The 14543-nt window shown below is 36.0% G+C and overlaps 2 protein-coding genes and 2 long non-coding RNA genes across 4 annotated transcripts; 2 read left to right on the plus strand and 2 right to left on the minus strand.

Annotated features, from left to right (window-relative positions):
- Positions 1 to 760: 760 nt before the first annotated feature.
- LOC143261378 (uncharacterized) lies at positions 761 to 1796 on the minus strand. Its single transcript, XR_013035515.1, has 2 exons — positions 1659 to 1796; positions 761 to 1585 (listed from the first exon to the last, which is right to left on the minus strand). It is a non-coding gene; the product is annotated as an uncharacterized LOC143261378 (long non-coding RNA).
- A 55-nt stretch (positions 1797 to 1851) lies between these two features.
- On the plus strand, positions 1852 to 4807 carry LOC143261375 (uncharacterized). Its single transcript, XR_013035512.1, has 2 exons — positions 1852 to 2027; positions 2102 to 4807. It is a non-coding gene; the product is annotated as an uncharacterized LOC143261375 (long non-coding RNA).
- Positions 4808 to 6035: 1228 nt separating this feature from the next.
- On the minus strand, positions 6036 to 8639 carry Sumo (Small ubiquitin like modifier). Its single transcript, XM_033481265.2, has 3 exons — positions 8421 to 8639; positions 8225 to 8350; positions 6036 to 8070 (listed from the first exon to the last, which is right to left on the minus strand). The coding sequence occupies exons 1-3, from the start codon at positions 8436 to 8438 to the stop codon at positions 7936 to 7938; spliced, it is 279 nt and encodes a 92-aa protein (XP_033337156.1). The 5' UTR covers positions 8439 to 8639; the 3' UTR covers positions 6036 to 7935.
- Positions 8640 to 10011: 1372 nt separating this feature from the next.
- LOC117226655 (DNA polymerase delta subunit 2) lies at positions 10012 to 13880 on the plus strand. The gene is made up of 7 exons (XM_076527884.1): positions 10012 to 10687; positions 10774 to 11838; positions 11931 to 12232; positions 12683 to 12893; positions 12961 to 13165; positions 13245 to 13537; positions 13613 to 13880. Exons 2-7 carry the CDS (start codon positions 11622 to 11624, stop codon positions 13729 to 13731), a joined length of 1347 nt encoding a protein of 448 aa, XP_076383999.1. The 5' UTR covers positions 10012 to 10687; positions 10774 to 11621; the 3' UTR covers positions 13732 to 13880.
- Positions 13881 to 14543: the final 663 nt, after the last annotated feature.

Genomic DNA, 14543 nt, shown 5'->3' on the forward strand with positions numbered 1-14543 from the left:
CACAAGCGGTGTTATGAATGTGGCCAGGATAATCATTTCCATAGAGAATTCCCAGAATTTCAATGTAATCGGGATAGATTTTGATAATTAGATGTATAATTTTTGTAAAAAAATTAGGTCATAGTTAAAGTCGATGTTTTGGGCGGAAAATTGATAAAAGGAAGTCTAAAAATATCTTCAACAGTTCCTATTCTCAAAAACGAACAGAAAAATATTCTCACACAAAATTCCGTACAAGAGTGCAGTGCAGAGTCATCCTCAAATTACAAGCGCCAATTTCTCGGGTGTAATATTAACTAATATTAACTTATTAGCTAATATTAACATTTGTATTTTGTTTCTACATAGCGCTTTATCACATAGTTTTGAATATTATTGATTTTATAATAAACAAAATAAAGTAATTACATGAAGTTATTGTAATTTGAAATTTCCTCCAAAATAATATTTAAAGATGGCGGTTTAATTTACTATGATTACTACGAACAAGACGAGAGCCGTAACAATATCACTACCGACAGAGTTACTGTTAGGCTTGTGACACATTTACGTGTTACGTTCGGGTCGTGCTAGCAGCATACTCGATTGAGAGGAGCCGTCGGAAATTAAATCACATGCTTCACGCTCAGCTCGAGCAGGAGATCTTGAAATAGATAAATTGAAAGATAAAACTAATAGATTAATTTTATTAGTTAAAATTTTTAATTTGGAACATTTAAACGATTTAGGAAAAGGGTATGTACTTAACATTATAAACGAATTTCTTTATTAATTTTATTTACCAACTAATCAAATAGGAAGTACAGATGTAATTCGTCACAAAATTCAAATTACAATAATGCCTCATCATAGTAAGCTAAGGCGGAGGCAACCGGCTTAGAATTATGAAGCAAGTAAAGGAACAGCTTCTCCTCTGATTGGTTGACGCTTCATAGCTAAACAGTGCTGCCCTCACAATTTTAGATAAACGCTCAACATTAAAGGTTCATAGTAACTAAAATATTTATTCAATTTCATTAATTTCTTCATTTCTGAGGTCCACAGACCTTTGTAAAATAATAAAAATTGAACAATTATCAATCTGAAAAAGTTGATTTTTTCGTAGATTGTCACCACTATGCGACGTGCTGCAACACCGATGTCTTTATATTATAATAACTTGAAAATATGTATAGGGATGGTCATGATTCTTATACAGTTTTGTAGAAAGAAACGTGCTGAAAACATTCAGTCTTATTTGAATGCGGAACTCTTTGGGACTTAAAAGGTATACTTTGTCAGTTGTAAAGAATTTTATAAATTTTATTCGTATCATTAAGCCTTATTTATATTAAATATATTCGTTTATACATCGCAACAAAGACAAACAATTTTTATCAGCGAAAATAGGAACATCAAAATGTTTAAGTTTGAGAGCACGTACGCTGGAGACCTACGACCGAGAATTTACGATGCTGATCGACACCGAAGCCACTAGACACTAAAGTCACTACTATTTCCAGCAAGACATAGTAGACTGGATACGATAGCAAGGAGCACCCAGTCGGCAAAGAGCGCGAGGGTCGCCGATGGCATCTCTGTTTACCTGAAGCAGAGATTGACTTGACATTTCGGGTTTGCAAACAAACCCTCCGCCTGACGTGTCCTGTCCTACCGACCTTGTGCCAAAAAGTCCTCGGCATTAGCCTTCAGTTAGGCACCTATGAATGGGCTATCCAAGCGGGAAAGGAGGTCACCGCCGTAGATCAATTATTGGAACTAACCGAATGCTCGATCGGATAGGTGCAGTGTTTAAAACAGATCCTGTAAGAAGAACTTCCCCGATTCACAGCCGTCCGACGAACTACCCATATGGCCGAACACCGAATACGCGTAGGCGACGCGGAACCGATGAAGCAGCGTTATACGCCCCGCAACTCGGCTACTCAGGCCATCATTAATGAAAAATTAGATAAAATGCTACAAGGTCATCGAGCCTTCTGCCAGCCCCTAGAACTATCCGGAGATAATTGTCCGGAAAACCAGCGGTAAGGCGCGATTCTGTATCGATTTCCGGCGGGTGAATGATGTGACCATAAAGGACGCATATCCGTTACCACAGATCCATACCATCTTAGAGAAACTACGTGGAGCCAGATACCTAATCAACGTATACTGGCAGGTACCGCTGGAACCGAGTAGTCGGCTGATCACAGCCTTCACGGTTTCGGAACTTTACTCAGTGATCGGCCTTCGCCTTGAACTTCGCGTCTTCGCCTACCATGATAACATCATCGTACTCGACGCCGCCTTCGAAGAACACCTAAACAATCTCCGAGAAGTCTTGCAGCGATTCCGAGAGACTAATCTCCGGATTAAGCGGGACAAATGACAATTTTGCCAGGCAGAGCTCCGCTACCTGGGATACCTCGTGACCAGCCGATAGGTATGCACGGACCCAAACAAAGTCGAGGCCATCCGGAGCATCCCGCCACCAAGAAGCCTAAAAGAGCTACGCCGGTTCTTGGGAATGGTATTCATCCGGCATTTTGCTGACATCGCAGAACTTCTGCACCGCTTACTGCAGAAGCGACGAGGAAGGGCATGGAACAATCCTGAGGTCTTCGAGCACCTCCGCACGCAGTTGGCCACTGTCCTGGTTCTGGCATGCCCAGCCATCGCCTACACCAATCGAACGGAACGCAGTTATTTCGTTACCGAACAAGAATACCTGGCCGTGGTGTGGAGAATTAGGAAGTGCGCCCATACCGCGAAAGATACCGGTTTAACATGCTCATTGACCACCAGGCTCTCTGCTGACTGCAGATGATGGAAAATTAGTCCGGGAGGCTCCAACAATATGACTTCCAGATCCTCTACCACAGCGGGGAAAACAATCTGATGACCGATGAGCTATCCCACCAACCTGAAATGGCCGATCTTCTCGAAATGCTCAAACTCTCCTTGTATGAAACCATCCGCTATTCTGTTCAGGACGCGCTCAACGGCCATCCGAAACGAGAGTGGGAGCAATGCATTCTGCCGAAGGAAAGACCCGAGATCTTCTGATGGATGCATAGCAATCATACCGCGAGACAAAAACATACATGATAGGCAAGACAAAAACAATTGCGAGGCTCAGCTAGTGAGATTACTGACCAAAAATACGCCGCGACGCCGCTCAGTACGTCCTACCCTGCGCAAGTTGCCTGCAATACAAGGCCCTGTAACGCGCACCTGCCGAAGAGATGTTTTCCACTCCCGCGAGTATGCCGTGAAGCGTGATTACCGCTGACCTAATCGATACACTGTCTAGAACGAGTCAGGGATACACAACCCAAGGGTAAATTTAGCAAGTGGGCCGAGGCTCACCCTTTGCGCAAAGCTACCGCACAATTTGTTACTAGGGTGCTCGAAGAATTGGCCATCTTCCGTCACGGGAGCCATCACGGCCATCGCGGACAATGGTAGGCAGTTCCAGAGCCGGGAATTCGGGACTTCCCTACGGAAATACGAAATCGAGCATTGGAAGGCACCCCCACCTTAGTGTAATCCGGTGGAGCGGGCCAAATGAGTCATAAGAACTGCTCTGGCACAGTTGACTGTGAACGGTTACTGCACTTGGGACTACTAGGTAATGGCCTGCCCGATCTACAGACGCGAGTTAGCCACCTGACGGACTGGCCGGCCAGAAATGCAGACCACGCGAGAGAACGCAACGTCCCAGATTTATCAAGACCATAACAAGGCGATTGCCCGACTGATGGACGCATATCGGGTCGCCATGCCAGAGCAATCCCGCGCCACCAAGTCCCAAGCAGAAATGTTACAACTCCCGCTTCCGTAAGTAGACTCCCTAGATCGATGACCTGGCAATGCGTCGGTAATGCCAAATTGGGCCTAAAATTCTCTGCACCACAGAGTCCGCGCGTTCCTGGGACCAACGGTGGTGACTGTACATATTTTCCATATTTTTCATGTTACATTTCTATACCATTACGAGTTATTGAAAATTCATCACGTAGAGACAGAGCAGATAATAATTATACCTATTTTCATACTAACACAGCATTTGTTTCTGGATTAAAAGGTGTTCATCAGCTTATGCAAGTTGTAGAAAAAGCAGTAAAGTTTGTTTGCTATGAAATAGAAGGAAAAGTCTTCTTTATTGAGCACTTTGATGTTGATAAAGTTAATGACTTACCATCGAATGAAGGTAAACAAGTTCTAACAAAAGAAATTAAAACAGAACGTCAACTTCTAGCAGAGCAAAATAAGGAGCTTGGTTTTATAAAAGTCAATGGTCAAGAAGTATCCAGAGTGCAGATATATGATTTTAGGACTAAAATTAATGTGGAGGGTAGTGTACTGCTACTCATAAATGCTGATATGAATTTAAGTTGCTAAGCATTCCAAGATCACTTAGATCAGGGGTCGAAATTAACCAGCTTGCAACATGAGGATCGTGTGGGGTTCGCCTTCTGACTTCCGCCGCGCATCTAGCTCGCCGTGAAAAGCGATAAAATTAGAATCTGCTCAAGTAATCCAAGAGTGGAAAATCAACTACACACAAAGATCATTATGACGTCAGACTACTTCTTCCTTGAATTATGCAATTTTAGCTTGTGGAAGACCAGTCTGTAAATATGTTATCTTTAAGTAGGTTTAACTTCAATTTCCCTTTCTTTCTTATCTTTTTCATGTCAAAGTTATTTCATCTATAGTATTTTCTGTGTACCGCAAAAGACACCACCTTTCTACGATGCTCACTCTGTTTTTTTGTAAATTTAGGCAACTTAATAAAGACAAATTGAAGATCTTTTAAGTACATAGTGTCCATTGGTTTTTATATCTCGTATATTCTGAGTGGAAATATACTCAACCTCTGTAGGAAATAGCAATAAAGAACACTTTCTTAAGATCAGTATAATTGCCAGATTGTCTTGAGCAAGCTTTAACAGCATAAAGTTGAGCACGTTTTCAAAGCCCTTGTCCCTAGTGAGCTGCATCCAACTGCATCTCCGCAAATCCGCAATACAGTCACCCAATCCCAATTCAGGAGCTTTTTCTTCTCCATATCGACAATAACCTTTTTATCCCCATTATACTGCGCATCCATTTTCACGCAGTTGTTTTAGAAAGAGAACGAGAAATCTGATCGAGAGAGACAGAACGAAACTAGTGGGCTTTATGTAGAGTATCCACACGGACGAGAAGCCGTCTCACTTTTATTGTGCTTGCAGTCTCACCTTTTTTGCGCATTCGTACGCCTAGCGCTCTATCTGATACACACGGCGCAATATTCGACTTGTACTTCTCGCCTCGTGGATTCTTGACCACAATGAATTTGCGAACGCTGCTCAATGCACATTGAGATATATTTCGAATGTATGTGTTTATCGGAAATGTTTCGACAAGTTGAGTACGATCAAGCTGTGCTAATTATTGCATTACCTTGAATGTTAGCGCGAGGGAATGAGTGAATGTTGTAAGTGAATAGTGTAAACTTCATATCTTTTGCAAATTCGTTCAGTTCTTATTAAATATGAAATACTTATTTAATAAATGTGATATCTTCATTTATAACTTTGATTATTAGATATGTTTGTTTATAATTGTATATTAAAGTTCATGAAACTCTAAAGTAAATACTTAAATTATATTAATTTCTTGTAGAAAAGATAAGACACAATTTATTTTTGTTCATATACAAAGTAATATTAATTTTAGGAAAGATAAAAGTAAATGTAATGTTAATCCTAAGATTGAGTTATAAAATGTGAAATAAAATTTTACGAATATTTTCGACATAAATACATTATTAACCCTGAACTGCCGAGATGAAGTATCAGAGACTTCAGGAAATTACTAATTTAAGTACAATCTAAATTGGTTTGAATAATGGATTTAAAAAAAAAAAAGTAATCATTTTTCTGTTGTAAAAAGAAATTCAGATATGTAAAAATCCACTTCGCCAGTCTAGGGTTGAATATTAACACAACTTCTTAACAATGTTCTTCGTCACTTCCTATCTACATTGTTATAAGAAATGAATGTACCTAGAAACATGAAATTTATTAAGTCCATCTGAGACTTTACACTGTAGCCACTTATGAAAATCATTTACAAAGAATTTTATATATTGTATGTTTTATATATGTATTTTTGTATAATGCAGATGGCTTTGTTCTATGTTGGGAAAATGCAACAGAGACAAACAATATGCCCGTAATTTATGGTGTATCTTGAACAATAACTGAGCAGTAAGTTTTCATCTTTAGAATTCCAATCCAATTGTCATAATAATAAGAAAGTATATTATAATGATAACATAATTCATGACTGGATGACAACAAAAGTAGCCAAATACTCTGCATGATAATATAATGTGAAAAGTATAAAAATCATTTTACGATGTGATGTCATATGAAACAGGTGTTACACTGTTCAACAAATTGAACTTTTTTCTGCCTTCTAATAATCACATTCTTGTAGAACACAACTTCCCAAACACGAATCCGAAAACCAAATTGCTGTATGACCCCCAATTTTCAAAAAACACGAATTTTTACAAAAGCGTGCAATTTTGAACAAAAACGAAATATTGCACAAAAAATAAGAACGTTAGAAAGGTCATATTGATCTAAAGGATAGAGGAAATATTCCTGCATGTGTCAATGTCAATATTTACAATACTTTAGACTTCTAAATAATGTTTAACGGCTGTCAAAGTTTTAAAAAATGCCATAAACTGACTACGACATTTGATTCATTTCATACATTTCTGAAGATGTAACTATGGAGAAGAAGTGTCGAAACGATTTTAAATTCGTACAGGTCGAGAATATATTTGTCGACCATGCGTACCCGGCGTTTTGCTGCCATGTGATCTGTTGTTTACATGTCTGGATTCGGCAATACTGCAGCTACGTGTGATCAACGCCGATATAGACGTCCAATGAGGCACTGTTTGAGTAACGTTTGATTTTATTTCTAACTTTTAACTGTTCTATCTTTTGTTTTTTAAATTCCTGTGAACATTTCTGCTAATGAAGCTTGAATAAAAATATTATTAAAGAAAAAATGCTGTAAGGTAGCTTAAAAAAATAGAACAGTTAAAAGTTAAAAAAAAAAATCGGCGTTGATCACGGATAGATGCGGCACTGCTGAGTCGAAATAAGCGAACAAATCACGCGGCGGCAAAAGGCTGGGCACGCGTGATCGACATACATTTTTTCGACCTGTACGAATTTAAAACGCGTATATATTTGCACTTCTTCTTTTTAGTTACTTCTTCAGAAATTATTACAGAATGAAATGCCGTGGTCAGTTTTTGTACAAGGTAAAGAAATTTTCGTAAATATGTAAAAATATTGCGTAGAAAATACGTACTTCGGTATTTTTTTAAACTTTGACAGTCATTTAACATTATTTAGAAGCGATATTGTAAATATCATTACTGACATATTCAACAACATTTCCTCTATCCTTTAGGCCAATATGACCTTTCTAACGCTTTTAGCTTCCGTGCAATACTTCGTTTTTGTTCAAAATCACACGATTTTACAAAAAGTCGTATTTTTTTAATACTGCGTGTGTTACAGCAATTCGGTTTTCACATTCGTATTTGAGATGTGACGCTCTGCAAGAATTACCCAGTGGTTATTAGAAAGCAAAGTGTGTGTTGGACAGTGTTATTGGATTCAGCTACTTTCTATATCTGTGACATAGTCAGTAAGTACAGTTCAGATGACATGTACAACTTAATTAAAATACTTGTAGACATTAGGTTCGATATATATAAAAAGTGTAAACAACTTTTCCACATGTTATTATGAAATAAAGTATTTTGTTGTATGAGGAAAAATAAAAAATAATTCACGTTTTCTTTTTCGGATTAAGCACTGGAACAGAAGTTTTTTTTTGACTTAAACTATTGTAGGACAATCTTAAATCTCAACACAATCCTCCCGTCTGTTGCTGATAAACTTCTATTGTATCGCCTTCTTCCATTTCAAGAGTTGTCGGTGTATCTAATTCATTTATGGGTTGTCCATCGAATCTAAATCTTACTGCTGCAATCGCCAAACCCTGGTAACATAAATTAATTATGATAAATACAGAATATTAATATTTATTTCACAAAAAGATAGAGCTATCAAGTTATAGATTCCTTTAGAGACAATATAAAATAATTTTAAACCATCTATTACCAAGTAATAATATATCATACAATAAAACTTACAACACGATCACAGTAGGCATTCATTAATTTTCTGAGTGGTGTGTGTTTTTTAATTTTAAATTGAACTACTGCACTATCCTGTCCCAGTACTTTTAAATTTATGTGCTCTGATTCTGTTTTAGTTTCCTGTAAGAAAACGTTTTCTTATACTATCATTTATGAATGTAGCATTGACTTTGAGGTTACAAAGGGTTACCTTCTTCTCGTCAGACATGTTTACAGTTTATAACGAATATACTGTCGTATTAATAATTAATAATAAAATTGCTAAGAATTAAGTTCCAGACTATCCGCTGGACACTCTAGAATTCTTACAAACAAACGCTGAAACGAGTAACTCGCAATAATCCCGCTCCTATCTTTATAGCTATAATCACAACGTTTCCATCTTACAGAAGTAGCATAGTATCATAGGAAGTTATTGGTATACACGCGTTTTAAAAACCTAACGTGATGGTGATTAATAAACTTTTCTAGGGAGTAACGTTTCTTAGTTTGGTACACAGTTGTCATGTGATTGCAGTTTAGAGGAAAATAAATTGCTTTGCTCTGATTGGTTGAGGATTCAATACTAAGCAGAATTCACCGCAGATTGAATACGCAGTAAAATGATGGGGACACAAGCGCTTGTTTAGGGAGGAAGAAAAACGATGCAAGAGTAAAATTTTTCTCTACAGTTTTATACTAAATTCATCGGGGATAGAGCTACAGATCGGTCGTTACTTGACTCACCCTGTATATACAATATTTCATGGACTTAACAATATATGAACGAAGCGTTAGATCGAGAGGTGGATAAGGGAAGACTACTTCGGCTATTTTCGTGAGTTCCGAGTAATTCCGAGTCAAAACAAACTTAGAACTATAGATAGTTATATATTCAGTTATAGATTCAGATAATTTACCTGAAGCCAAGACGAATCATCTACATGATATCACAGAGAACTCGATATAAGCTATAAACTATAATTTCGAAAGAGTGACATACCGATGACCCAAATTTTTAAACGCAAATTCAATTAACCAAATATGAGATATTATATTTAGCTAATATCCAGATAAAAAATAATGAAATACTTTCTGGTGGAAAGTTGCGTACCCGTCACTATTTTGATTCTCTTTGCAGCCTTTGAAAGTTCACACAACATGATGATCGATGATGATGCCATATCAGCCAGTTTGAATGATCACAAGATAATCACAGTGAAGTATCTTACGTGAGTCATCTTTGCATCACTGAATTTCTTTTCTGTACATGCACTATACACACGCCGTATATAATAGCATATGTGGTCTAAGAGTGTATAGTTTCGACTGATTCAAACCGAATACAGCCGAAGTGCATATAGTCCGCCCTTACAACGAATCTCATTCTCCTTGTGTATAAAGTCAGAATATACAGGGGAGTCACAAATTAGCCCCCACGATTTTTCAGCCTCTTCCAATGGTCTGACAAAAAAATGTTTCCTGTCAAAATTAATTAGTACTTAACCGACAAGAAATTTCAATTGTTTAAATTTAAAAATAAATTGATCTTCGATAAAAAAGTAAGATCGTTATATTTTTAAATGAAACTGGGTAATTTTAACTTCATAGCATTGTAGATGACATCGAAATGAATTCAACGACCAGCTACATGATAACCTCCAGATGACATTGAAGAAAAAATTGTGATGTCCTAATCGAGATCGTCACATCTTATTATGTAATCCATATAGCCACGGTACCGCACACACGTATATATTTGAATCCAGAATAAAATAGAAACTAGTACGATTATCATTTTCTTAACACTAGGTTTACAGAACCTGTCAAAATGTCAATTTTTTAATTTACGATTATTCAGATTGTAAAGATACAGTTATAAGTTATTTATTCAATATATGTGTTATTTGCCGCAAATATTACAATAACACTCGCTAAAAATCAGAACAAGCGGAAACATTTCGAATGAAACCAAGTCTTTTTAATCGAAGGACAGTGAAGTAAGCGGGCCTGGAGGGAGACAATTTTACGATTTTCTTCAAGGTTATTTATTATTCTTCAAGGGCCTTAAGGTTATAAATTAACTGTTTAAATAAAAGGACTCTTATTGGAGGAATTGAACAGCGACAGTCAAGTAGGTACACAACATATACATTTAGCTTCCTCATGAAGAAGCATGGACCTAAGCAGACCTAAGACAAGCCTGGGCCTGGGCAAGTCACGGCTCGTAAGTCAAATGTGGCTCTTCCCCTCTCTTACGTGTTCCATGGCTCTTTCCCCCTCTTACGTGTTCCGTGGCTCGTTCGTACTACATACATGCCCCTTAAGCATCCCCCACACACACACGCAACACGATCGCTTGCGGCGTGAAGTAGCAGTAGTGTTCACGGACCCAAGTATTGGAGAAAAAGAGGGATTGGTGTGGGAGTTTGCGGCTCGCGGCTGAAATGGCTCGCCCAGGCCTAACCCAAAAATACAGTAATGAAACCTACTCTTGCACGATTTTCGTACTCCCTAAGCTGATGCACATATCCCCACCATTTTACTGAATATGCAATCCGCAGTGAGAATCCTGTCTCAGCAGTGAATCGTCAACCAGTCAAAATAAAGTAATTTCTACTTCTATTCTCGCTAACGGAGCCCACTGCGACCGGAAAGTCTTGCAAAACTTGAAGTATTACTATATTCGGTTTGACTGACTCGGAATCGTTCGAATCACATGAAGTGCATCTAGTCTCCCCTTTTCACAAATCTCATCCTCCTCTCATCCTAACGCTCCGTCCATGTATACTTAGGTTAATGGAAAGGAACGAAGAGCGGCAACATTATTCTGATCCTTTCTACATTGTAATCCTGATCTATATTGTTATTTTGAAAATATAGTACAAGTTCTTTTTCCATAATTAGTTCTTGGTTGACTTTTTACGTCTTTTATCTACATCTGCTTCTCATATCGTTTTTCCGTTATCTTTTCAATGCGGTAGTTTAATATTTTAATAACTTAGTATTTCAAGGCGTTTGACCTCTCTCTCTCTCTCTCTTCTGCCGCGAAATTACAAAAATTTTAACTACGTGTGACATCCGAAGGCAAATTTTGGAATTACTGAATCAGTAAGAACATAACAACATATATTTATTTATACAATTTAATATATAATCAGAGAGGAAATTCTGTTTGTAGTACATACAAACAATTTTATATACATCATTGTACATTTCCAATAATGTCCATAATTGTGAACTGCAGACAAAAATTACATTGTACGAAACGTCTCTATAGACTTTATATGTTATGGATAATTTGGAAAAATTTACCTGTTGATACGCTAGTGAATTTAAAACCGTTTTATGAAACAAATTCGGTGATAAGTTACATTTATTCAAACTATTTGTGTACATATTTCGTGAAACAATGATTCATAAAATCAATGAAGGAGGCAACAACTTGCTCGTCAAACCAGATGACGGTAAGCCGCAAGTATTTAAAAGACAGCAAGTTGAATGTGTCAATCTTTCAAAAAGGTTTATCAGCACGAGAAATGATTACTCAAAACAATTCGCACACATATATTCTACCAGACTTGCTGAATTGAGAGAGGTTTTAATTCCACAAGTTAAAACTAAATGGGGTATGTACTTTCATCATTATTCTATAAAGAACATTTTTATTAACAATTAAAATATATCCGGATATGAATTAAACGAATCTGTGTTTGAATAGGAACTATCCCTATAGTTAAATTAGCTGAGTTAGAAAATTTAGAAGGTAAAGAATGTGTAATAATTGGTACGCTTTATAAGCATCAACAATGGAAGCCATCAATCTTGCGTGAGCTCAGTGAAGACCATCAACTCAGTGTACCTTGTTCTAGATTAAATTACTGTTCTGAAAAAGATATACCTTACCTGGAAGATGAAATGTTACGTATTAAATTAGTAGGTGAAAAAGTTCATCTTAAAGATATTGTCACTGGTGTTGTTTGTGCTGTACGAGGTAATGAGAACAGTGATGGAACGTTTATGGTAATTATAGCTTAAATAAGTAATAATATCTCAACACCTTGCTGACCAGCTTTTTCAAGCCAAAACCCTTCTATATAGATATGGTATGAAAGTATGAGTTAACACTTGCGACCAGTCATTAACTTTCAAACACAGAAACTACTTTGTAACTGATCAGCAAGATATTAATCCTGTGGCTATGCAGCAGTGAGATATGACATCTACGATGTAGCAGTGACAATAATTGTTTTGATACATAATACATGTATAAGTAGACAAATTCAATAGTGTATATTATAAAGAACTTTTATTTTAGAAAAATTATTTTATTTCTTCCAAATGAGCATATTGCATTAGACATTGTAGACAAGAGAATAATACCTCTTATTTGACATTTCATGTGCTACATACAATGAAAGAATTAATGATCATATAGTTAATACATGAATGATAGTTAAATATTATGTTTAGGTCAAAGATTGGTGTCTTCCTGGTTGCGCTCCAAAAAAAAATATAATTGAATGCCCATCCAATGGGAAATTAGTGCTAGTATCTGGTTTAAATTTATCCCAAAGTCGTGATAGTTTAGCAATGAGTCTTTTTGTGGATTGGCTGTCTGGAATGGCTGGTAATATGAAAATACAAAAAGATGGAACCTCCATTGTCCGTCTCGTTATTGCAGGTAAATGGATAAAATTAATACTGTAAATATTATAACGATTATTAATAATACGATTTTATAATATCAGGTAACACTGTAAAAGATAGTAGTACAATACCTTCAGCAATGGATAAAGTAGATAAGGAAATTGATACAATCAAAACTATGGACACATTTTTATGTGATTTGGCGAAATGTTGTGCCATTACTTTAATGCCAGGAGAACATGATCCTACAAATGCCATGTTACCCCAAAAACCACTTCATCCATGTTTGTTACCTAAATCGTTTAGGTATTACATGTTTGCATATCATTTTTCAAAGACAGAGAACATTTTCTTCTGAAAAATACTTCTTTCTCTTTCATTATAGACTTGAAAGTTTTAAAAGCACTACAAATCCATGGATTGGTAGAGTTGATGGACAATTAATAATTGGTAACAGTGGTCAATCAATCAAAGATATCATCAAAGCAACTGGTGAAACAGATATTTCAGCAATTGAATGGCTTGAGAGATCTTTATTATGGAGACACATGTGTCCGACTGCTCCAGACACATTATTAGCTTGTCCATATTACAAAGAAGATCTGTTTATTATGAAAGAATGTCCAGACATATATTTTGTAGGAAATACAGAGAAATATGAAACAAAATTATGGAAGGGTATGTATAGTTTTAAAAGTAATTAACTTGGAATATTCATAAAATAATAATTTGATTAAATAATTTAATTTTCAGGCGATGAAAATAAAGCAGTAAGATTGATATCAATTCCTCGTTTCAGTACTGCTCATGCAGCTGTTATAGTAAATCTAGAAAATTTAGATACACAGTGTATTTCCTTCAGTAACGCATAGACAAGTGATAATCTTTGATAAATAACTGTGTGAAGTGTGAGAAACTTTTTTATACTTCCTATATTTTTTGTACTTTTTATACTTATAGAAAAGAACATTTAATTCCATACATGTATGTATATTGAAGTAATTCACAAATTGTCAATTTATTCGTATTATTCAACTTCGTTCGATCTCCTTTCCTTCCTCTCTTCCGAGTAATGAAAATGATAAAATCACGCGAAGTAAAAACAAATTCCATTGCTGCCTATTTATTTTTATTCAAAATGTGACGTACAAAATCTAAGCACACGACGTTTAAATATATGTATGCTTGACTAAGTATAAAGAATGTAATAAGAAAGAAATTACATGTAATATCACAGATTGTTAAAAAATCGCGAAATCACAGTGACATGAGATTTTAAACAATGAACTTGTTTTTTTTAAATAAACACGAAGTCATACTATATAAATTATAAGTAATAAGAACATAACAGTCAAAATACAGAATGTGATATCAGAGTTTTATATTGTTTGAACCAATTCCAATAATTCGTTAAACTATAATAACTAAAATGAAGTAATTGTGTCATTTCATTATAAATCGATATTTCTATTATTATATTGTATCAACAAAATTGTAAAGTGAAGGTAGATGATTATATACAATTTCTTAAATGTTTCTATATGTAACCTGTTTTTGACTGTCATATAAGATGCAAAAAAATTATGAAATCATTTCAAGAAATCATAATAATAACAAAAAGAGAAGACAGATATAGAAACGTAGTAGTTATACACAATAGTAGGGTCACACAATAAATTATAAC

This window comes from Megalopta genalis, unplaced genomic scaffold, assembly GCF_051020955.1.
Source record: "Megalopta genalis isolate 19385.01 unplaced genomic scaffold, iyMegGena1_principal scaffold0050, whole genome shotgun sequence".
In the NCBI taxonomy this organism is placed as follows: domain Eukaryota; kingdom Metazoa; phylum Arthropoda; class Insecta; order Hymenoptera; family Halictidae; genus Megalopta; species Megalopta genalis.